Here is a 24,931-nt window from a genome sequence, read left to right as displayed (position 1 = left end):
TTATAGATATGGCCCTGTTTGAACTCACATAGGAAAATGAGGAGGTTGCACTCAAATAAACATACTTTAAATAGGCTAGTGAAACACTAACTGTAAATACAGTTATTTTATTAATTTCACTCCATTCTATTTTATTATATTACTAAATGTTATGCTAAAACACAGAATTATTGGTAGTAGTCCTACGATCTGATACAGCCCAAATGAACTCTACCCCACTAGGGGGAGGCACCACTCCTCTTCTGTGTGTTTATTTAGGACTGACTCCCTTACGAGTAGACGGAACAGGATTACTGACTGTGACAGCAGACGGACCACTTTCAATTGCGAACATTATTCAGATCGTCATTAACAGGTAAATAAAACTTATTTTACAAGCGGATTCAACGTTACGTATTGTTGCTGGATAGCTTATAACGTTTCACTCCTAGTTCTCCATTGGCTTGACATTGGCCGTGTTCGAGAGGATCAACAACGCAATGTATTACGTGACTAATTGACTGATCTACAAAAACTAATGAGTCGTTATTTATGATGAAAGGTGATTTATAGATCAGTCAGTCGGCAGTCGCCTGCAATTGTTTTGATGCTCTCGAACACGGCCCTTGTTTCCGGAGCTTTTAGCGTAGGGGTGTCAAACTCATTCCATGGAGGACATAGTCGTGTTTGCTGGTTTTTGTTTTCAATTAAGACCTAGACAATCAGGTGAGGAGTTAGGCACGTGTTTTAGCGCATTAGGTTCAACTGAATTACTCGCTTGAAGATGCGTAGATATGCGCCTTTTACGTTGGCTGTTGTTTATTTGTAACTTTTATGTGCGGTGTACAACGTGCATAGAGTGTTATTTTGTGTCACATTTTGAGAACTTTGCTAAGGGAAAGGGTTTTTGTAGTTTAGTATCCTAACACTACAATAGACAGAATAAGCACATTTCATATTTGCATAGAAGCCTATTTTCCAAGACAATGGAATAGATTCTGGTTTCAGCGAATTGGCACTTATCTAATGTCATCCATTTAGGGCCTACTAACTAATCCGTTTACTTATTGGACTTTCAACCCGTATCTTATCTACAGTGAATGTGAAAGTGGGATTGACCAACTCACCTGTTGGCTATCTGTTTTTCTCTTGCAGCAGCAGATCAGTACCAGAATGGTTGTGCTGTCTAAAGAATATGGGTATGTGGTTCTCACTGGTGTTGCCAGCATGGTCATGGTTGCCCACCTCGCCGTGAAAGTTGGCAAAGCTCGCAAGAAGTACAAGATAAATGTGAGTTGCCCTGGACCTGGCCCACTGTGTGTCGGCCAATGAATCATCTAAAGCTTAAACCAGGCTATAAAAACTCAGGATGGATCCCCTGATCTTCTCTTCTATGTTGGACAGTACCCTCAGATGTACAGCAATGATCCAGACTCTGGAAATATCTTCAACTGCATCCAGCGGGCCCATCAGAACACGTATGTTCTATGTAGTATGAACAATTAGTATGTACTTCACAGATGCAGCAGAGGAAACATCCAGATGTTTGTTATAAAAACCGAACATTTCTTGTTGTAATATTAGGTCAAAGTTAATATGTTTTTCTTTACAGCCTGGAGAGCTACCCTGCTTTCCTCTTCTGTCTGGCCATTGGTGGTCTGCATAGTCCTGTGAGTTCCACCATTTATTCATTTACTATATATGTTAGATTTGCGTACCATGCATCCCAGACTTTACAGCTAGTTAATCAGAGTACTGTATAAAGACACTCATCTGGATTCCCTTTTATTAAGACATTAAGACTCTTTAAGAGTCTTCTGTTTAACAGGAGCCTTGTGTGTTACAGCGCCTAGTCAGTGGACTTGGAATGACATGGGTTATAAGCAGGGAGATCTATGCATACGGATACTCCACTGGAGGTAAGACAACTGATAAATATGCTTATAATACAATCATTTATTAAAACAATATTGCAGCCTTTACTCAAGGGTTTTGTTCTATGTATTCCTTCCAGATCCTAAAAAAAGGATGCCAGGGTTATCCGGGAACATTGCTCTGCTGGGCATGATTCTGACCGTAGCCAACTTTGGCAGAACGCTGTTAGGCTGTGTTGACTGGGTGAGGCCTGGGATGAGACCAGGGATGAGGTTCTCAGCTGCCATTCCTGCTACCATTCCTCAATGAGAGGCACTGCAACCCCACCTGACCCCAGTCTATTAGTAGTCGTAGGATGTCCTTTGTGGGCATCCGTACTTGTGTATGATATGTACAGACAGAGTTCAGTAAACATTTGGAAAGGGATGACCATGGCTGTTAGTTTCTCATTCCATAACTACCACACCACCCCAACCCCTCCCTGACCCCCTCCTAAACACTGATAGGCCCAGAGAAGCTGTTCATGGTACTTCACCAGCTACTCTTTGTGAGAGTGTGGTGTTTTTTATGCATAATGTTGCCAAAACTGTATTCCACAGGAGGTTGGTGACACTTGTGGTAATGGCTGGAGCGGAACATTTTGGAATGGCATCAAATCCATCAAACACATGGTTTCCAGGTGTTTGATGCCATTCCATTTGCTCCGTTCCTGCCATTATTATGAGCTGTTCTCCCCTCAGCAGGCTCCTGTGCTGTATTCTAAATGAAATTCTAATGTAGAAAATGACCATGAAAAATGGGCTTGAAATAAATATTCAATAACATTTATAGGTTCTATCATGGACTTGTGTTTTAATGTTGGTATCCATGGGCGTGAGGTGTGTGTGGAGAATAAGGAGATGGTATTGCATCAGAAGAACCAGAGTGAACCAAGAGGTTAATGTGTGAGGGGTGTGATTGTCCTCATTGATCTGCATAGTTGTCCAAAGTTCACACATTTTAGTCAGACACTCTTATCCAGAGCGACTTACAGGAGCAATTAGGGTTACGTGCCTTGCTCAAGGGCACATCGACAGATTTTTCAACTAGTTGGCTCTGGGATTCAAACCAGCAACCTTTTGGTTACTGGGCCAATGCTTGTTACCGCTAGGCTACCTGCTGCCCCATCACCTCTAAGTCTACATGCAGGCACAATAAACACTTTACTATTATCTTAGCCATTAGGCAATGTTCTGTTCATGGTTGGGTTAGGGCTGGGGACTACTATACTGAACAAAAATATAAACGCAACATGTAAAGTGTTGGTCCCATGTTTCATGAGTTGAAATAATAGATTCCAGAAATGTTCCATATGCACAAAAAGCTTATTTCTCTAAATTTTTGTGCACAAATTTGTTTTGTTAGTGAGCATTTTCTCCTTTGCCAAGATAATCCATCCACCTGACAGGTGTGGCATAACAAGAAGCTGATGAAACAGCATAATCATTACACAGGTGCACCTTGTGCTGGGGACAATAAAAGGCCACTAAAATGTGGTTGCGTGCAATTGGCATGCTTACTGCAGGAATGTCCACCAGAGTTGAATGTTCATAAGCTGCCTCCAACGTCGTTTTAGAGAATTTGGTAGTATGTCCAACCGGCCTCACAACCGCAAACCACGTGTATGGCGTCGTGTGGGCGAGCGGTTTGCTGATGTCAACGTTTTGAACAGAGTGCCCCATGGTGGCAGTGGGGTTATGGTATGGGCAGGCACAAGCTACAGACAACGAACACTATGGCATTTTATCGATGGCCATTTGAATGCACAGTGATACCGTGACGAGATCCTGAGGCCCATTGTCGTGCCATTCAGCCGCCGCCATCACCTCATGTTTCAGCATGATAATGCACAGCCACATGTCGTAAGGATCTGTATACAATTCCTGGAAGCTGAAAATGTCCCAGTTCTTCCATGGCCCGCATTCTCACCAGACATGTCACCCATTGAGTATGTGTGGGATGCTCTGGATTGACATGTACGACAGCGTGTTCCAGTTCCTGCCAATATCCAGCAACTTCGCACAGCCATTGAAGAGGAGTGGGACAACATTCCACAGGCCACAATCAACAGCCTGATCAACTCTATGTGAAGGAGATGTGTTGAGCTGCATGAGGCAAATGGTGGTCACACCAGATACTGACTGGTTTTCTGATCCACGCCCCTACCTTTCTTTTAAGGTAGGGTTCCCCAACTGGCGGCCCGTGGGCCAAATTTGGTTTTATTTGGCCCCACAAGCTTTCTGAGCAAAAAAATAAAAGACACTTTATTTTTATTTATTTTTGACATAAAAGACTGTAAAAACACCAGGAAATCAGCTCCAGGTGATTTTAATTTAAGAAATCTGTTCCCAAGTATTCTCACACATAATAGAGAGACAAATGTGATCTTATGCAAATGTAAGCAAGGTTTAAAATGATTATGTTTTAGTCAAACATTATATGTGTTTGGGCTTCTTGTGGTCAATTAGCAGTCTACAAATTATTTGAAATTATGTTCCGGCCCCCCGACCATCCACTCAAGAAAAAATCGGCCCTCACCTGAATCTAGTTGATGATCCCTGTTCTAAGTTAACTGTGACCAACAGATGCATATCTGTATTACCAGTCATCTGAAATCCATAGATTAGGGCCTAATGAATTTATTTAAACTGACTGATTTCCTTATGAACTGTAACTCAGTAAAATCTTTGAAATTGTTGCATGTTGCATTAATATTTTTGTTCAGTATAATTAACATTACAATAACTCTGAACTTGTGAATCACTTCCTCATTATGCTGTAGAGTCAAAGGCACACAGCAAAAAGGGGTTCAGTTTTATTATTTAAAAAGTCCTTATAACATTCATTTTTTACAGTTAACCCTGCATCTGTATGTCATCATCCTACATAACTTTTGGCACTTACAGGTCAATCGCAAGTAAAACACTTAAACACTGTAAATATGATTTGTTGCAGTAATTTTTTTCAGGTCATTTTCAATCTAAATGTAACTTAAAACCTCAGTTCTAATACATACTCTGCCGTTTCTGCATTTTATTATTTCCAATGAACTTAAAGGATCATTTTCTGAGATGCTCATAAATATCAAGTAAATAGTTAATAAATATCCATTACATAATTTCCTATGGATTGTAAAGAAATACTAAGCATACATTTTGCATTTACATTTAGATAATACTATACTTTGCACCATTTGTGTTTAACAATGTGTAGTGTCTGTTGTTCGTGTCATACACGACAAATGTTTATTAGCTGATCACTTCCACATGAAGCACCACCGTGTAATCACCATTGGTGAACTGAACCTTTCACCTCAAAGTAGTCTTTGAATTGGATCTGTATCTATATGGCTTTGAATCAAGTCACCCTTATTGGAGGTGACCCCCTTTCTGCAGGAGCGGACTGGGACCAGAAATCGCCCCTGACATTTCTAACACACTGGCCCATTTTTTTCCTTGGAGGCCCCCACACTGGCTCATTTTTTACCGTTAGGCCCCCATTATTAGCCAGATCATCATCATTTTGTGGAAAAAAAGTTAGACAGGCCCACTAGGCAAAAAATAGACCAGCCACCCCTGCCTTTCTATCACACCCCCAAACAAATTAGCTTCTCTGCATTCGTTGGTTGACTGATTATCAGACTGTTTTGGGTTACATTTACAGAATGTTTACTGGCTATCAAGTAAGACCAAGGATGGATGTTTTTCAAGTTGCCTAAGCCCTTGTTAAAACAACCCACTAGGCATTCTGGTTTGAAAGAGCACTTCACTCATATTTGGTCAGTTCAGGGATTAGAATAGCTCTATAACATGGATTATTGGACACTGGTAAACATTTAAATCAAGTACCTCTACAGTAAGGATCTTTCACTCCCTTTCCATTTTCTCTCTATCCTGGACCTTGGCAACAACATCCAACGTGACATTGTGTCTTCTTCATACAGTACCAACTCATTTAGGGACTTTGGAGACAGTGAGAGCACTGTGACTGTTTCTATAACACATTAAAGTGCAGCCTGTGCTGTGCATGACCTGTATCAGGAGGAGCGGGTACATTACAAAGGGAACTCATCTCTGAAGAACAAAACAGACCCCCGTGCAGATGAGACATCCAAGAGCTTCAAAGGGAATAATGATGATGTTGGCCTAATGTTGAAACCTCTGATGTTGGCCTAATTTCGAAACCCCTCATTGGGTATTGAAAGCCCTCTCATTGTTAACAGAACACAATCAAATTGGAAACTGCTCAGAAGGGGGAATCATAGGGAGCCAACATGGGCGCTGGCCGAGGGCCTCAAGTCCAGTCAAAAGCTTTGCCAGGATCCAAAATGGCGGCCCATTGGGTGTCTGCTGTGTAGCTGTGCTAGAAGTAAAGTTGACTGTTGTTGATGAGAGGTTTCCATCATCAGTAAGTGTAAGTGTATCTTGAAAGCGGCGTGTCTTCCATCAAGTCGTCCTGGACAGGAAGACAAAACAAGAGAGTCATAATGTTGCCAAACACTATATCACTTCAAATTCATTGAAATCATATATCCCACATTAATAAAATGTTATGCCATAGAAGACCTGAATACAACATGTCCAGTGTTGTATGCTCACCATGGGTAGATCCTGCAGCCGGTGGAAGTCCGGGTGGTCGGTCCGTTGGCGGAACTTGAGGAAGAGGACGACAGAGACTACGGCTGTGGTGACGATGAAGACAGAGACCAGGCCAGCCAGCAGAGGGTCCAGAGGAGAGTGGAGGTGTGGACCTTTGTCTGGAACAACACGTTAACTGATTGATTGATTGATTGATTGGCTAATTTGTTGTGTAATTTGTTAACTGGATAATGAGTGAATTATTTGATTGGTTAATTGGTAAATTATCACCTTACCCTCATCTCCAACGTTGAGCTCCGATGGAACCTCCTGTTGAGGCGGGCTGACAGGGACGTGGACTGGGGCAGAGGTCTGGGGGCGCTCCATGGTGAGGGGTTGGGTTGGGGAAGGGATCAGGGTGGGGGTGCTGGGTTGGACAGAGGACTGGATCGGTATTAAAACATGGGATGGAAGTGGGGTGGTATCTAAGGCGGGAGGAGTAGAGGTGGTGAGGTGTCCTCCAGCGGAGCCAGGGTGGGTAGTGCCCCCTAGGGTTGAGGGGTGGCTAGTAGTGTCCCCTAGGTTGGAGGGGTGGCTAGTAGTGTCCCCTATGGTGGAGGGCAGTCCTGCAGGGGAGGTGCTCTTCACAGGGGATGAGGAGGAGGAGCTGTCTGGAACGTCTGAGTGAAAGTCATAAAGAAATAGAATTACAACAGTATTACTGCTTCTCCTAAATGAGGTTCTACTCATTATTATTTGAAAGCAAAAGGAGAGGAATGAGAGAGAGAGAGAGACTCGCTCAGCATCGACAGAGAGAGTTATATTTGTTAAAACGACACCTCCTACATCAGGTTGCCAAATCCCCCTCTACACTACTCAACACCCCTCTACTCCCTGTTGCCAAGGCACACAGGGAGCCAGGCCCAGGGCATACCATGATAGAAGGGAAAGATGGAGACTTTCTATTCCCCTGGTATGCTGCCTGATGGTGGGTGGAGCCTGAGGCAAGCTTCTGTGTTTGCAAATAAGCAGCTTTTGCAGAATGCAGCTGTCTATTTTCAGACTGTACACTATCTAAACAGAGCTACGAGGTGAGTGGAGCGGCTGAGAGAAAGTCACAGAATAATAGAATTACAACAGTATTACATACAGACATACATACAGACTACCTCAGGGTAACCATGGGGAATATAGGCAGGCTTAATGACGCTGATAGAAGTTAAATATCCTTTGGGTTACTGTACCTGCGAGAGTGGCATTTGCTTGGGTGGTGGTAACAGTGTTGACTGTGTGTGCAGGTGGAGACATGGTCATCTGATTGGTCACAGCCATGTCATCCCTGTCACCAGCGTCTGTAACAGAATCTGATTGGCGCAGCTTGTCGCCATTGGTAACAGCTGGTTTGGTTGGGGCTCCATCCCCTTGGTCTGGTGAGGTCTGATTGGCAGGACCTGGCACTGGCCCCGGATCCCGATCTTCATTGACCATTGGGAGGGCTGGTGATGCAGTAGACACGCCCTCACGCTGGAGGGCAACTGGGATGAAGACAGGGGGCAAAGCAGTGCTCTGACCTGCAAGAAAATAATGATGATGTCACTGCAGAAATAGAATGTCCTGGTGCTCCATGTTGTTGTGAATAGATGAAGTTCTGATACTGATAGACATTACAAAAGCATTACTGGGAAATACATATTTATTGATTGTTTTTCCTTTCCACCTGACCTGAGCAGGAAATCTCAGGGCTCTGGTCAGGCCCTAGTCATGATTTTTAGCATTTTCATGTGAGCACACGTGGCTATTGCTGAGAGGGGGCTGCATCATTTCATCCTCCATTCTCTTATCAGCAATACTAATTAATACGAATTAATTGATCTGCTTTTTGATCATGTCATGTGATATACTTATGTTATGAAATCATAATAAGAGCAGTTGGCAAACAATCAAAATGTAATAGGCTATACAATGCACAAAAACATGTTTTCATACGCTTACTGGAATATGAGACTACAGTACTGAACCAGTAGGCATTTAAATAAGAAAGCAATACTCACAATAATAATTGATTAAGTATATCAAGCAGGGTTGGGTTCAATTCCAATTACATTTGAAATTCCAATTAAATTATTGAATTCACTCATGAATTTAAATTGAATTTGAATTTGAATTGTAAACACATTTAATCTTTGGAATTTAATTGAATTGGAATTCAATATTTGTACATTTCCCAGGTAATGGAATGAATGCACTTAGTAAAGAAATTGACTGCAGAATTTGTTTTAAATAATTTAAACTTGTATTTCTATATTTCCAGTATAGCTAGGCTGTCTGAACTGTGAAATGATCAGCCTCAAACCCAGAGGGAATTGAATTCGAATTTATGGAATTGTTTTGTTCATAATATTGAATTAGGAATGTAATTATTGGAATTTACCTAATATTGGAATTGTAAGGAATTGAATTATCTCTGAATTCAAAGACTGGCCTGGAATTTGAATTGAATTAAATTGAATTTACAGGGAGAGGTAATTGAATTAGAATTTAATTTGGGGAATTAAACCCAACCCTGATATCAAGCAAAGGATCAGGCAAAATATGTTGAGCAATTCAAAGAATGTTCCTATTGGCCTGTTATGTCAATACAAATATCCTTCCCTATAATAACCTCATAATAACCCGCACTGTCAGGTAGCCCTAGTGTATGACCAATCGATAAACACTGCCAAATGAGATTGGTAACATTACATCTAAATGTAGCCTACATTATACAAATTGTCATCAGAATATCAGAATAACTGTCATCAGAATATTTTGTGATGATAAAGTAAGATGAATGACGAGCACAAAATATCGCTGCTCAGCGGGCTGTCTATTCTAAACACATCACACACACCGACACCTACCCTTTGTCTGCGATGAGCTGATAAGGATCACCAAAGCACAAACCACTAGATTAATTTCAATGTTCATTTCATGTGCAGCTTTCCGTGGATACGATGATAAAACGTTCAACGGCCTTTAACGCCCGTTCTCTTCTTTGCTGGAGCGTGTTCTTTGCTGTTCATTCGGTTGGTTATCTGACAATGAACAGCATTACTGAAAATAGATAGAGGGGTCTGGCATTAGAGATGAGAGAAGGGGTGGGGTTGAAATGCCTATGTGACGCGCGGTGCGCAATGTAGGCCTAGCGCACCGCGCAACACACACAGAGTGTCTGCCCAGCTCCGTCAGAACGATGTCTGTCGATGTTTAAAGCCCACAGTGTGTTCTGAATGTGTCACTGTCACTGTCTCACTGCCATGGCTTGCCCGCGACCGCCCTTCCCATGAAAGGGGGGCACGTTGCACCCCAGTCAGCTGTCACTGCGTACCGCGTGCGCTCCTCTCCTTGCGTCCTGATTAAAACAATAATTTCTAGGCATTCCTTTATAAGAAATACTGATAGGCCCTACACAGGTAGAGTTATGGATCTGTTTTAAAGATTCACTATGTTCTTATGCTTATGAGAAAATTATAAAGCCCAACATTCCCCTCGTAAACATTTCCCTAATTAGCCTAATCTACCAACAGAGGTCAGTGTTTCAATATGCTCCTGTCATGCGCTGCTAGACCTCTGGTTTGTGGTCAGCACCATGGTCAGCACAGGTGTCAGTCACAAAAGGACAATGAATGCTTAACGACACTAACTTTTGACAAGGAGCAGGCAAGCCTTCTGCCAGGGGCCGCCTCTGTGTCATCAACAGCACTGTCTGATAGAAGGATACTTTTTAAAGTCCACGGATCGCGGGCAGCAGGCTCAAAAATCTAAGAGTGGACATTAACTGAAGAGTTCCCATTATACAGCTTGTCACCTACGGGATGGAGCCCCCTGACAGCTCCGTGCAGAGCCCCGACCTGGTGTCATTAGAATTAACCGTGGAAAACGTCGAAACGGTAAGTTGTCGAACTCATACAGTGCGTGACAGAGAAGTGGTTCGTTTGATGCAGTAGGCTACCAACAATGACAGCTCTCATTCAGTCTGAAAGCAATTTGTTCTTCTCAGTCAAATCTTTCTAAATATCTCATCAGCATTGTGGTTTTATGCTATGTGACAATGATAATTAGCCCTCCATATTATTTACCAAATAGCCTAAATAGGCTACACAGGTGTAGGCATATTGGTTGACAGTTGGAAAAATGCACAGACTAATTACAATGGAATTTTGACCTTTAACAAATAGGCTACAGAATAGCTTTTGAATTCATATTTCACAGGCAATGGGCAGTTCATATGGTGTAAACTAGTTCAATGGGCTATAGAAGGAAGGGGGCTGTTGTAATATGATATCAGTTACAAACATACTGTGCTAATTATAACCACCACCATGTGCTTGGGATTAGTTGCCGTTAGCAACAGCACTCAGACTCATGCAGAGTTGGCCATCCTGTGTGCTTTGGAGGCTGCTACACTACACCCCTTATCATTCCTTATCAGTGACATTTATGCCTTCAAGGACACATTGTATGATAAGGACTCCAGACACTTTTTAATTTCCCTCCCTAATGTAAATTAAATGAATTGAATTGGAAATGTCCTCTCCTAGGCCCTCCAGCAACTGTACTATGACCCAGACATGGAGCATAAGAATGTGGCCCAGAAGTGGCTGACTCAGGCCCAGACGTCCCCTCAGGCCTGGCAGTTCTGCTGGCCTCTGCTCAGCCCAGACAAGGTCTGCTCCACAGCCCTATCCTACAACCTCCCCTCTACTTTCTACACACCCTGTTGTGTAGTGATCATTCCTTTCCTGCCTATATTTCACTCCATGACCCCACTCATAATAACCCTGTATAACGCTGTATTCTTCTTACTATTACACCATTTTCAAAACAGCTTCCTGAGATCCAGTTCTTTGGCGCCAGCACCCTCCACACCAAGATCGCCCGTCACTGGGCCGACCTCCCCACAGACCAACACGAGACACTGAAGATGCAGCTCCTTTCCCACATCTCCCACTTCTCCTCTGGGCCCAAGATGGTGCTGACCAGGCTGTGTGTGGCCCTGGCCTCCCTGGCCCTCCACACCATGCCCCAGGCCTGGCCCCAGGCTGTGACTGACATGGTCAGGGTCTTCCAGCCAGAGAAGGTTGGGGATCAGGGCGGAAGTCAGGATGGGGCTGGGGTTGGTGGAGGAGATGGGGCAGAGGAGGAAGTGAACACCCACGCACACTGCCTGGCCCTGCTGGAGCTCCTCACCGTGCTGCCAGAAGAGTTCCAGAGCTGCCGGCTGCCCCAGACCCGTCGTGCCCAGCTGAGAGAGGCCCTGGCTGGGGAGTGGACGGCGGTATGTCCCCTGCTGCGCCAGCTGCTCCAGAGACAGGAGGGTAATAACCAGGTGAAGGAGCGGGCCCTACGGTGCTTGTCTAGCTGGGTGGGACTGGATGTTCCTCTGCATGGGGAGAGCGAGGGGCTGCTGCAGGACTGTTTTGCTGCTCTCTCCGACCCAGAGCTGTTTGACAGTGCCGTGGAGACCATTGTCAGCTCTATATCCCAACCTGACTGCCAGAGGTGAGGCTCTGTCGCAGGCTCTGTCGCAGCCGGCCGCGACCGGGAGACTCATGGGCGGCGCACAATTGGCCCAGCGTCGTCCAGGGTAGGGGAGGGAATGGCCGGCAGGGATGTAGCTCAGTTGATAGAGAATGGCGTTTGCAACGCCAGGGTTGTGGGTTCGATTCCCACGGGGGGCCAGTATAAAAAAATATGTATTCACTAACTGTAAGTCGCTCTGGATAAGAGCGTCTGCTAAATGACTAAAATGTAAAATGTAAATGTAAATGTAGGTGAGATAGACACACACACACATGGTCAGACAGACAGACAGACAGACAGACAGACAGACACACACACACACACACACGCAAGCACACACACACACACACACACACACACACACGCACATGAGCACTTTGATAATGAGTTGTGTTGAGATGCATTATATTGACTCTGCATGCATTCGTGTGTGTGTGTTCAGATACACTGATGCTCTGGTGAACTTGATGCCCCTGGTGCTGGGTCTCCATGACCAGCTGAAAGCCGCAGCGAGGGACGGAGACATGGAGACCTCCCATGGCATCTGTCGCATCGCTGTCGCTCTGGGGGAAACACACTCCAGGTACACACACCTTTAGGTTAGGGCTAGGGCTATGTTAGTGGATAGTTAGTTTGCTAACTATCTAACTAAAGTTTGAACATCTATGAACCATCTGTGGTGTTAGTATTAAGTGATAACCAGTTTTCTTGGCTTATTATTGACCTGTTTCACCTGGTCTCCCTGGGTGTGGCTTTGTGGAACAGGACTCTTCTGGAACAGGTGGAACACTGGCAAGGATACCTGGCCCTTGTCAACATGATCCTGTTCTGTACTGGCATCCCCGGGCACTACCCAGTCAACGAGACCACCAGCTCCCTCACACTCACCTTCTGGTACACTCTGCAGGTATGTACCCTACACCCTAACACCTACACCCTAATACTGGACACTACCCAGTAAACAAGACCACCAGCTCCCTCACATTTTGGTACACTCTGCAGGTATTGGTGTAGGGTTTGGGTTTGGGTTAGTGGTTAAACCTACAATGCTGGAGAGGAAGTACCTATTCTGTACATTGTAGTATGGCCACTTCCTGATGGCTACTTCCTGTGGTTCCAGGATGACATCCTGTCATTTGAGGAGGACAAGCAGGTGGTCTACCTGCAGGTCTACAGACCAGTCTACTTCCAGCTGGTGGACGTCCTGCTCCACAAGGCCCACTTCCCCTCAGAGCAGGACTACACTTCCTGGTCCTCAGACGACAAGGAGCAGTTCAGGATCTACAGGTAAACAGGAAGTCTACTTTTACAGAAGGGATGGGAGTTGTAGTCCTTGGAGGAGCTCTTTGATTTTCACTTGAGAATGTACATTATTTGACCCAATATTTTTTTATACGATTATGTTATGCTTTATCCAACACTAGTTTATAGTCGACAGATCTGTTGAATGTTTTGACCAAAGTATTTCATTTTCAGTCAGAATAGAGCGCCCAGGGCACATTGTGATTATACTGTATGTGTTTTTTGTGTGGTAGAGTCGACATATCAGACACTCTGATGTATGTGTACGAGATCCTGGGGGCGGAGCTTCTCAGTAACCTCTATGATAGACTGGGCCGACTACTGATGGACACGGAGAGACCAGCAGCATGGCAGGTCAGTACAGTCACCAATTTACATAAATACAGTACTCACATACAAAGACATATGTACACTACCGTTCAAAAGTTTTGGGTCACTTAGAAATGTCCTTGTTTTTCGAAAGAAAAGCAATTTTTTTGTCCATTAAAATAACATCAAATTGATCAGAAATACAGTGTAGACTATGTTAATGTTGTAAATGGCTATTGTATCTGGAAACGGCAGATTTTTTATGGAATATCTACATAGGCGTACAGAGGCCCATTATCAGCAACCATCAGTCCTGTGTTCCAATGGCACATTGTGTTTGCAAATCCAAGTTTATCATTTTAAAAGGCTAATTGATCATTAGAAAACCCTTTTGCAATTATGTTAGCACAGCTGAAAACTGTTGTGCTGATTAAAGAAGCAATAAAACTGGCCTTCTTGAGACTAGTTGAGTATCTGGAGCATCAGCAATTGTGGGTTCGATTACAGGCTCAAAATGGCCAGAAACAAATAACTTTCTTCTGAAACTCGTTAGCCTATTCTTGTTCTGAGAAATGAAGGCTATTCCATGCAAGAAATTGCCAACAAACTGAAGATCTCGTACAATGCTGTGTACTACTCCCTTCACAGAACAGCGCAAACTGGCTCTAACCAGAATAGAAAGAGGAGTGGGAGGCCCCGGTGCACAACTGAGCAAGAGGACAAATACATTAGAGTGTCTAGTTTGAGAAACAGGCACCTCACAGGTCCACAACTGGCAGCTTCATTAAATAGTACCCGCAAAACACCAGTCTCAATGTCAACAGTGAAGAGGCGACTCCGGGATGCTGACCTCCTAGGCAGAGTTGCAAAGAAAAAGCCATATCTCAGACTGCCCATCTTTAATCTTTTATTTTTATTGGCCAGTCTGAGATATGGCTTTTTCTTTGCAACTCTGCCTAGAAGGTCAGCATCCCGGAGTCGCCTCTTCACTGTTGACGTTGAGACTGGTGTATTTCTGATCAATTTTATGTTATTTTAATGGACAAAAAAATTGCTTTTCTTTCGAAAACAAGGACATTTCTAAGTGACCCCAAACTTTTGAACAGTAGTGTATACAGTGAGGGAAAAAAGTATTTGATCCCCTGCTGATTTTGTACGTTTGCCCACTGACAAAGAAATGATCAGTCTATAATTTTAATGGTAGGTTTATTTGAACAGTGAGAGACAGAATAACAACAAAAAAATGATCATGAGAACGGTGAGGAATCAGCCCAGAACTACACGGATCTTGTCAATGATCTCAAGGCAGCTGGGACCATAGTCACCAAGAAAACAATTGGTAACACACTACGCCGTGAAGGACTGAAATCCTGCAGCGCCCGCAAGGTCCCCCTGCTCAAGAAAGCACATATACAGGGCCGTCTGAAGTTTGCCAATAAACATCTGAATGATTCAGAGGAGAACTGGGTTCAAGTGTTGTGGTCAGATGAGACCAAAATCGAGCTCTTTGGCATCAACTCAACTCGCCGTGTTTGGAGGAGGAGGAATGCTGCCTATGACCCCAAGAACACCATCCCCACCGTCAAACATGGAGGTGGAAACATTATGCTTTGGGGGTGTTTTTCTGCTAAGGGGACAGGACAACTTCACCGCATCAAAGGGACGATGGACGGGGCCATGTACCGTCAAATCTTGGGTGAGAACCTCCTTCCCTCAGCCAGGGCATTGAAAATGGGTCGTGGATGGGTATTCCAGCATGACAATGACCCAAAACACACGGCCAAGGCAACAAAGGAGTGGCTCAAGAAGAAGCACATTAAGGTCCTGGAGTGGCCTAGCCAGTCTCCAGACCTTAATCCCATAGAAAATCTGTGGAGGGAGCTGAAGGTTCGAGTTGCCAAACGTCAGGCTCGAAACCTTAATGACTTGAAGAAGATCTGCAAAGAGGAGTGGGACAAAATCCCTCCTGAGATGTGTGCAAACCTGGTGGCCAACTACAAGAAACGTCTGACCTCTGTGATTGCCAACAAGGGTTTTGCCACCAAGTACTAAGTCATGTTTTGCAGAGGGGTCAAATACTTATTTCCCTCATTAAAATGCAAATCAATTTATAACATTTTTGACATGCGCTTTTCTGGATTTTTTTGTTGTTATTCTGTCTCTCACTGTTCAAATAAACCTACCATTAAAATTATAGACTGATCATGTCTTTGTCAGTTGGCAAACGTACAAAATCAGCAGGGGATCAAATACTTTTTTCCCTCACTGTATATCCCAAAGCTATTTTGTCATGTTTCTTCCTGTGTGATTCTATCTCACTCTCTAGCTTCCTCTTTCTGGGACATGTTTTCTATTTTTCTTTTGTATTTTTCCAGGACACTGAGGCCCTTCTCTTTGGCTTCCAGGCTATAGCAGAGACCATAGACGTCAACTACTCTGACGTCATCCCAGGCCTCATCGGTCTGATCCCACGGATCAGTATAAGCAACATTCAGCTAGCTGACACCGTCATGTACACTATAGGTGCTAGCCAACATCTCAATCCAATTGTATTATCGTTTTCTCTAGCTACCTTTCTGTTTGTTCTGACCCTCCCTCTCTTCCCTACAATCTCTTTTCCTGTCTTTCTCCCTTTCTCTCTCTGTCTCTTTCCTTTACCCTTTCTCTCTCTGTCTCTTCCCCCCCCCCCCCCCCCCCCTCGCTGTCTAGGTTCTCTAGCGGAGTGGCTGGCGGACCATCCGGTGATGTTGGGCAGTGTATTACCCATGGTGCTCCAGGGCTTGGTGAAGGCTGAGCTGTCCGTGTCCAGCGTGTCCACTCTGAAGAGGATCTGTAGAGAGTGTCGTCACGATCTCGCCCCTTACGCCCATGACATCATGACCGTGTCACAGGTCTCCATGACAATAAGATTCACAAAGCATGTGATGATAGATGCTGTGTACTGTAGCTCAAAATGTGTTGCGTGGTAACTGTGCTGTCAGTTCGATGTTGCTTTGGTTCTTTTATGACACTCATGTCAAACATTCTCTTCCTTTCACAGGACGTACTGGTCAAAGAAATCCACAAGGTCAGTATAAATTATCAAGTTTTAGACTGTTGCTGCTGATTGACTGTTTATTTTTCTGTAAATATAGGGATGGAATTTAAGACTATATTTGTGAATCCATGTATGTGTGTGCAGAGCAGCCAGTGCATGTGGCTGATGCAGGGCCTGGGCTTCCTACTCTCTGCCCTGCCAATGGAGGAGATCCTGGGCAGCCTGACCACCCTCATCACCCCCCACATCCAGAGGCTAGACACACTGGCACACCAGGAGGTAAGAACAAGGAAATTATGCTTATACAGTGCACTTGGTCTATGCAACCACCCAGTGGCAATTGTAGCATGTAAATCTTGGTGGGGTGTCATGGAATATTCTAATCAAGTGAGAGAGACTTTGTCATTTCTTCAAACAATCATCTTTATTCAGTATCGATTTAATTATTGCAATAATGAAGCTGGTCGACCGCACACTCTGAAGTGTGTGTTGCCGAGAGCTCAACCTCACAGACATGCAGATCGGGGCATCATATGCCATCTTGGGTTCGTCTTGCGGTTATCTGCACCTGGTGCCATTTTAACCCCACCCCGGCTTAGTTTCCCAGATGCAAGGATGAGAACAAACAATGAAATGTTAGGCTAGGCTATCTCTATCTCGGGTCACACACACCACATCTTGTCTATGGAATGTAGGCTGTAAATCAATTGTCAGCTCAAGCTATCTCTAGTGACAATACGCCCAGATTAGCTGCAGGGAGTTAAAGTGGAGACCATCGCTTTAAAAAACACAGCAGTAGTAGAACAGAAATGTCTTACTATTTGTTAAGTATATAATTTAACTATTACAGTTTTTCTCATTTGTTTACACACAAATACTGGTACTTGAGACACAATGACCACAACATGTAACTCATGCACCAACCCCCTGAACCAATTCTGCTAAACTACAAGCACAATTCCTGCTTTACACTCAAATTGCAGTTCTACAACACACTTTTTTCTAAACACTACACACAAATCTTTGCATTTGGCACAATTTTCATGCAGTTTTTCACAATGAACACACTGCCATTCAAATATGCACACTGACTCATCACATGGGCAAACTCCCGTCACACAGTTTTACAATTAGCAATCAGAGCTTTAGCATAAAAGGGCAACAGGTGACCTCTTCTGTTTTGGAGCAATGGATGCCAACATTGGAAACAGAGGCAGAGCCAGAGGAGTGAGAGTAAGAGGAGGAGGACTGGGAGGACAAGGACAAGGACGAGGACGAGGACGAGGAAGGCCAAGGACCGTAATCTCTGATGAGATCCAAGCCACTTTGGTTGATCATGTGGTCAACCATGGTCTAACAATGAGGGAGGCTGGGCAAAGAGTACAGCCAAATTTGAGCAGGTACACTGTAGCATCCATCATCCGGACATTCCGAAATGAGAATAGGTAAGAAATCTACTCTCACTAGAAAATTGCAGGACTGCATATCAATACAGTACTCAATGAGTACAGTAGTACAGTATTGCCTGTGGACTGTTCTGTAGGACTGTAAAAATAAAGTATGTTTCAAGTATTTGGGAAATGTATTTCTACTTTGTATTTACAGCATTTTACTATTTCTTTGGCAGAACTGAAAGATTACCAACACAAGGTGGTCGTGAACGTGTTCTGTCTCCTGAACAGGAAACTGAAATCATGAACATGGTCCTAGAAAATAACGGCATAACATTACGGCAAATACAAAGAAAAATAATAGAAAACAATGAGATATTTCAAAATATTGATAGGGTAAGCTTATCAACACTGGACCGTGTCTTGCGCAGAAATAATCTCAGGATGAAGCAGGTCTACAGGGTGCCATTTGAACGCAATTCAGAAAGAGTCAAAGAATTGCGATATAACTATGTGCAAGTGAGTCCTATACAATCCCACAATTGATGCATACTCTCAACACTGTATAAATTATACATATTTCAGTATTGTAATCATAATGATTGTGCTTCACAATAGTGACCACTCCATGTCTATTTCTGATATTGACGTGTGTTTCAGAGAGTCCTTGAGCTAGAGGTGGCTGCAGTGGAGCACCAGTTCATCTTCATTGATGAGGTTGGATTCAACCTCACAAAAAGACGAAAGAGGGGAAGGAATATCATCAGCCAGCTTGCCATTGTTCAAGTCCCTGGCCAGCGCGGAGGGAACATCACAATGTGTGCAGCGATTACCCACCACGGCGTCATCCATCACCATGCTACCCTTGGCCCCTACAACACCGCCCATCTGATCACATTCCTGGACACCCTACACAACACACTCATTCCACCAGATCAGGTAGATGGCCCAGAGCAGCTCAGGTACGTTGTCATTTGGGACAACGTACGTTTCCACAGGGCTGCTCTGGTTCGGAACTGGTTCACTGCCCACCCACGCTTTTTAGTTGTTTATCTCCCTCCATATTCTCCATTCCTCAATCCTATTGAGGAATTTTTTTCTGCCTGGAGATGGAAAGTGTATAACCGAAATCCACAAACGCGTATACCTCTTCTCCAAGCTATGGAAGACGCATGTGGAGATATAGCAGCTGATGCTTTTCATGGCTGGAATCGCCATGCTAGGCGATATTTCCCCCGCTGCTTGGCCAGGGAAAACATTGCTTGTGATGTGGATGAGGTGCTGTGGCCAGACCGCAACAGAAGAGAGGATGCAGGATGCATATTTTTTATTTTTTTTACTGTAACTGTATACATTAAATTATTCTGTTTTGTATGTAGACCACTGTATGTGCAACTTTGTGTTGGTTGGGAATGGGATGTACACTGTGTACATTGTTTTTGTGGGAAAAATGAAATATATTTGTTACCGTATATTTGTGTGTTCTGAGTATAAAAACAATATTCTCAAATATTTTACAACACACTTATGTATGTACTGTCTGTAGTAATGGCAACACTGAACCAAAAAAAGGCCTAAGTCATTATGATGAATGGAGAAGAAGTGTTTTCCATTCATCATAGTGTTTTACATTGAGCACATAAATGTTCTTATAAATGTCTATTCATATGATGGTTTGTGTGTGTCATTTGAAAACAAAATACAATTTTGATAAGAAATAACATTGTTTTGAATGTAAAGTTTCATTTTGCTGGAGAATTGAGGGGTTTTGCCCATTGTGTGTGTGTTTTTTGATTTGTGTGTAGAGTTCTGAGAATATGAGGCATGCTTTCAGAAAATGTGTGTAAACAATCGAGAAAAACTGTAATATCAAACAAATCAGGGAAATACGTAATTTTTCTCTCACAGGAAAAATATATATAATGGGATGCATGCCAGCCAGGCCACTACACAACACAACACTAAACAATACATTAATTGCACTATAATGGTGACAAACTGCCCACAAACTGTTAGGGCCTACATAAAGCTGTCTCAACAGCAGAGTCCCAACAGCAGTCCCACCTTACCACTGCTACACCTGGCTATCAGCGGAGCCTTGTCTGGCAGCGAAACAGTTCATTCAGCCTCATTTACTGCCTTTTAAAAAAACATAGCTGATATGGCTGACTTGCTTAAACAAATGTGGTTTCTACTGACAATTGAGATATACAAACTATGGCATAAGGGTACGACAAGCGGATAAGAGGCAATCCATAATTTCTATTAAGACATTAATGAGCGAGCCAGGACGGACGTAGTCAATATAACTATTTGTTCAGCACTTTTGAAATGTACAGCGACAGAATTCAGAACATGGGCCATTTTTACAGTGTTCTCCCTGTACACCAAGTCAGAACTGTAGAATAAATAAAGGGGGCATATAAGCAGACAATGAAAGCTCTTACAATATTCGATGATTACGTTTCTCAAAAACAGGTTATAGGCTATATGTGCACCACCGAGACAGAACAGTAGGCGAAATTAAGAGGTGGAAATAGACCAAATTATTACGGTGAGGCACATGGGCTACTAATAGCTTACTACACAACATACACTTAGTATTACTTTCTTAGCTACAGTATACATACCTCCCTGGCATAATACATAATTTATGCAGCAGCATATAAGACATTTTTGGACTCACCTTGTTGTGCTGTGCTCACTTGAACAGGAAGGTGGCGCAGCGGTCCTTCGTCGGCAAATTTTGTCATCAAAGAAAGAGAAAGAGGCCGGATTTACAATTCCGAGTTCGATGACCGTTCAAAACGTATTTTCCCAGTCGGAGCTCGTTTATTCCCGACTTCCCAGTTGCAATGCTTGCAGTTAGCCACTGTCACCGATTCCTTCCAAACCACTCATTGTTGAATTTGCAATTTCCAACTTGTTGTGTAATGTTTATGTCCAATGGCCGATGAGCACCAATACGTTTTATTTATAATTTCTCTTCATTATTTCTCTTCATATGACAAGGATTAAAAAGGATTTGCCAGTAGATTGTCAACTTGATTCATGATGATGACTGCTAGCTAAGATTTTGAAAGTAAGATGTTGACATGATCAGTCCAATCAAAGCTACTGTACATATAACGTGATTTGTCGTCATTTTACCTTGAGCCTTCTTGGAAGGGCACTTCTAATGTAACTCTATGGCAGGACCCAAAGGGCTTGAATTTTCGATTTAGACTTGGCGGGGACGTAGCGTCCCCATGAGTGACAGAACACTGAGCCAATCACGGCGCAACGCTCCTATTTTCTGCTGGCTTGCCCCACCACCACAGAAAGTACTGAGCTAAGCTGAAACATCTGCATTTTGGAAATGCCTTACTCAAGAAAACAAAAAAGAGACCATGTTTGTATGCGGCTTTATTAACTCAATTATATATTTTGGGTTTTACATTGTTTGCAAACTGATATGTGACACGTATTAATGCCAAAATAATATGCAAAACAGGCATTTTTTGTTGCTCTGCCCCACCTGTCCTGAATGACGGGTCGCCACTGCAACCACCTAAAAGATGCATGTGTTGTACACAGACTTACAATACAGTAAAATACAATGTAAATAGGTTCCATACTGGCCAAATAGGTCTCTTTCCTGCCTGTTTTATCCTCCCACCCACTCTTACTGTAACCTTTGCTCCCACTGTATCTCTGTATTCAGCTTGTCTTGATCTAACACTCTCCCTCTCTCTTTCTGTAGCCCAGCCCCACTGCCAAGCTGTCTATCATCCACATCCTGGGTATGCTGTCCAGTCTGTTCACTACGCTGGACAGCAGAAGGCAGGACGAGGGGTCAGAGGGCACCACCCCATCTCAGGCCAGGCCCAACCCTGTGAGTTTTCACCCAACTCTGTCTTCCTCACTTTATTTTGCCCTTTCTCTTTCATTCTACACTCTCCCACCTTCTCTCATTCCCTGCCTCCCGCTTTCACTCTCTCTGTCTCAGAACCTCTCTCACCACCCATAACTACTGTCATCCTGTTTACTTTGTCTGTGCTCTGTCAGGTGGTAGTAGTCTTACAGGAGGTCTTCACATTGATCCAGACCATCCTCAGCAAGTGGCTCAGTGACTCAGAAGTGGTGGAGGTAAGTAACGTAATCTATATGGTCCTCTGTAGCTCAGCTGGTAGAGCACGGCACTTGTAACGCCAAGGTAGTGGGTTCGATCCCCGGGACCACCCATACACAAAAATGTATGCACGCATGACTGTTAGTCGCTTTGGATAAAAGTGTCTGCTAAATGGCATATTATTATTATATGTACATGAGAATGTTGCAACATTTAAATGGGTCTGCATGTCTATCTGAATATGTACTGTACATAGTCATACTGTTCTTCATTAGCCTGGAATCCAAACTGAATATTGCTCCATTTCACTATTGTTTAACTTCTGAAGCAGTAGTGAAATGGAGTGATATTCAGATTGGATTCCAGGCTCCGTTTTCTCCCATAGGCAGTGTGTGGGGTGTTTGAGAGGTCCGTGAAGACCCTCCTCAATGACTTTGCTCCCATGGTGAAACAGCTCAGTGAGATGCTGGGACAGATCTACATCGCCTTCCCACAAGCCTCTGCTCTCAACCTCACGCGCCAGGTGGGCCGCCACAGACCAACCATCCAAATCAGATTCAATGCTCCGCAGGGTCGGGATCAATTCCATTTCAACTCAGATAATTCAGAATAATTTCCTAAATTTCATTGAAAATACCCCATAAAAAACAATGGCTGAATTGATATAGACACTGATAGCCTGCCTTAAACTTGAAAAATGTGCCCACAAATTATTTATATGAATTACTTGATCTCTTTCATTCTAGATGGTCCACATATTTGCGGGTGAGAAAGATCATTTCAGCCCCATCCAGGCCCTTATTGAGCTGGTCACATCCACCACCCTCTCTATCTTCCAGCAAGGTAAGAGGAAGTAAATTGAGATTTGATTCTCACATCATCTTCCACATATTTCCTATTTGACATGTTTTTGTGTGAAAATCTATTTTCTCTCTATCTCTACTCCCTCTGTTTTTCAGGCCCAAGGGAACATCCTGATATTGTTGAGTCATTCATGCAGCTCCATGCCCAGGTCTGTCTGATTCTTATAGTCCCATTCTCTGTCTCAGAGATTAAATTCTGGATAAATATTTGTGTATCTATGTGTGTGTATCTCTAGCATCATTTATACCTGGCGCTAACATGTGTCCTTTGTCATGATCTTGTCCACATTCCTACTGTGCCCACATTTCTAGACAGATGTATATGATCACAATGCATCTTTTAATGATCTACACCTGTCTAATAATGTGGGCACAATCAGAATGTGGACAACATCAGGACAAAGGACGCATGTTAGAACCAGGTAAAAACGTGGCTTATGTGTGTGTTGTTGACTCCATAGGCCCTCAAAAGGAAGCCTGACCTCTACCTGTCTGACCATCAAGATGTAAAGGCTCTGTTCTACTGCGGTGAGCGACTTTGCCATGTAACCCACACTGTAATTCCAAGTGCACTGTAATGTTGCAGGTGTATACAACTGGTTCTGCACAAACTCTTTTTCAGGGGTCCTGTCACTCAAGTTCCCGGAGACGCCTACAGCGAAGTCAGCCTGTATGTTCTTTGTAAGTTAAGTAGGTGTGATGATGACACATTACCAATTTACTTCACAAATAGCTTTACCTCATGAACAGAAGTCATAAGTCCTCTGTTTATTCGGCACCCCTCCTGTCATATTGTGGCTGTTCCATACATCCTTCCCCCTCCCTCTCCATCAGATGGAGTTGGTCTGTCATTGTGGCGACATCCCTCCTATTGGTCAGGTGCTACAGAGGGACGGGAAGCTTCTCATACACACCATCCTGGAGGTAACCAACTGTTATCTCTGTTAGTGTGTGGGAAAGAAATACCCTCACGAGTAGGACAAGACTGCAGTCAGGTGACTCAGTCCTCCAGACCAGGGGTACTAGGACCCCTGTACTTGGACTATCTACAAGGGGTACTTGAGAAGACTCATGAGACCATAGGCTTACTGGTAAAATACAAATGAGGGGGTACAGTTGGTGGTACAGTAACTGAAAAAGGTTGGGAACCACCACTCTAAGAACAATAGTGGCCAGTGAATGGGTATAATTATGTTTCAGTCAGTGCTCACCCTTTGGATTCTTGTTACGTCTTTCTCTCCCTCTGTGTCATCACCAGACGGTTGGAAGTCAGTCTCTCTGCTGTCTGACAGAGCACTTCTCTGAGGTGCTTTTCTGTCTGAACAGACATTGCCCCGCGCTGCTGGCCCAGTGGCTGAAGGAAGGACTACATGTCCCAGGGTTCCCCTCTGCCCAGGTCTCCATGGAGCAGAAGGACACCTTCAGCCAGCAGCTCCTCGGGTAGCCTACACATCCATTCATACACTAATTTGGCATTCCAGGATCTTTGTAGTCACACTGCTCTGACTTCCAGATCTCACAGTGGCAGATTAGTTTAATGTCTCAGGAACAATATCAATATGTAGCAATCCTCTGAGATGCGCAAATGGCTATGTACCTGTTTGAACCCTTTTCTGACATATTCAGACACATCTAATATCTCATTCACCCTATTTTTCCCAGGGAACAGACAAACAAGCGGCGTGTTAAGGAGATAGTGAAGGAGTTCTCTCTGTTGTGTCGAGGTCTGCAGGGCACTACTGGCTACTCTGCAGATTACTAGTGTGGCTGCAGTCCTCACCTTGTCTGAACCAAGACAAGACCTCCCGAGGCCCAGGACCTGTTCAGGGGAACCCAGAGGGATGGTGTCCCCCGACTAGGACTTTGTGTGCATTGGAGAAACGTTA

At 43.7% G+C, this 24,931-nt stretch overlaps 3 protein-coding genes across 4 annotated transcripts; 2 read left to right on the top strand and 1 right to left on the bottom strand.

Moving 5' to 3' along the window:
* Positions 1-217: 217 nt before the first annotated feature.
* On the top strand, positions 218-2,682 carry LOC311150736 (glutathione S-transferase 3, mitochondrial-like). 2 transcript variants are annotated; one of them, XM_084188260.1, is made up of 6 exons: positions 218-355; positions 1,135-1,269; positions 1,384-1,457; positions 1,592-1,649; positions 1,826-1,898; positions 1,994-2,682. In XM_084188260.1, the coding sequence occupies exons 2-6, from the start codon at positions 1,153-1,155 to the stop codon at positions 2,161-2,163; spliced, it is 492 nt and encodes a 163-aa protein (XP_084044386.1). In that variant the 5' UTR covers positions 218-355; positions 1,135-1,152; the 3' UTR covers positions 2,164-2,682. The 2 variants fall into 2 exon arrangements, with proteins under 2 accessions (XP_084044386.1, XP_084044385.1); XM_084188259.1 differs by lacking the exon at positions 218-355 and adding an exon at positions 599-705.
* A 2,014-nt stretch (positions 2,683-4,696) lies between these two features.
* LOC311150687 (uncharacterized protein) lies at positions 4,697-9,561 on the bottom strand. Its single transcript, XM_084188196.1, has 5 exons — positions 9,371-9,561; positions 7,715-8,041; positions 6,767-7,150; positions 6,492-6,649; positions 4,697-6,348 (listed from the first exon to the last, which is right to left on the bottom strand). Exons 1-5 carry the CDS (start codon positions 9,435-9,437, stop codon positions 6,298-6,300), a joined length of 987 nt encoding a protein of 328 aa, XP_084044322.1. The 5' UTR covers positions 9,438-9,561; the 3' UTR covers positions 4,697-6,297.
* Positions 9,562-10,324: 763 nt separating this feature from the next.
* On the top strand, positions 10,325-24,922 carry LOC311098919 (importin-13-like; the record flags this gene model as incomplete). Its single annotated transcript, XM_084139466.1, has 21 exons — positions 10,325-10,399; positions 11,051-11,176; positions 11,338-12,011; positions 12,475-12,615; positions 12,798-12,939; positions 13,153-13,319; positions 13,568-13,688; positions 16,019-16,166; positions 16,353-16,534; positions 16,684-16,710; positions 16,825-16,959; positions 21,814-21,945; positions 22,119-22,199; positions 22,568-22,705; positions 22,929-23,025; positions 23,142-23,194; positions 23,507-23,573; positions 23,668-23,726; positions 23,880-23,969; positions 24,304-24,485; positions 24,708-24,922. 21 exons carry the CDS (start codon positions 10,325-10,327, stop codon positions 24,805-24,807), a joined length of 2,937 nt encoding a protein of 978 aa, XP_083995592.1. The 3' UTR covers positions 24,808-24,922.
* Positions 24,923-24,931: the final 9 nt, after the last annotated feature.

The sequence above is a fragment of the Coregonus lavaretus genome, assembly GCF_964263955.1.
Source record: "Coregonus lavaretus genome assembly, chromosome: 23".
NCBI classification, from domain to species: domain Eukaryota; kingdom Metazoa; phylum Chordata; class Actinopteri; order Salmoniformes; family Salmonidae; genus Coregonus; species Coregonus lavaretus.
The sequence above is the reverse complement of the archived record's forward strand: the minus strand, read 5'-3'. Positions and strand labels throughout refer to the sequence as shown.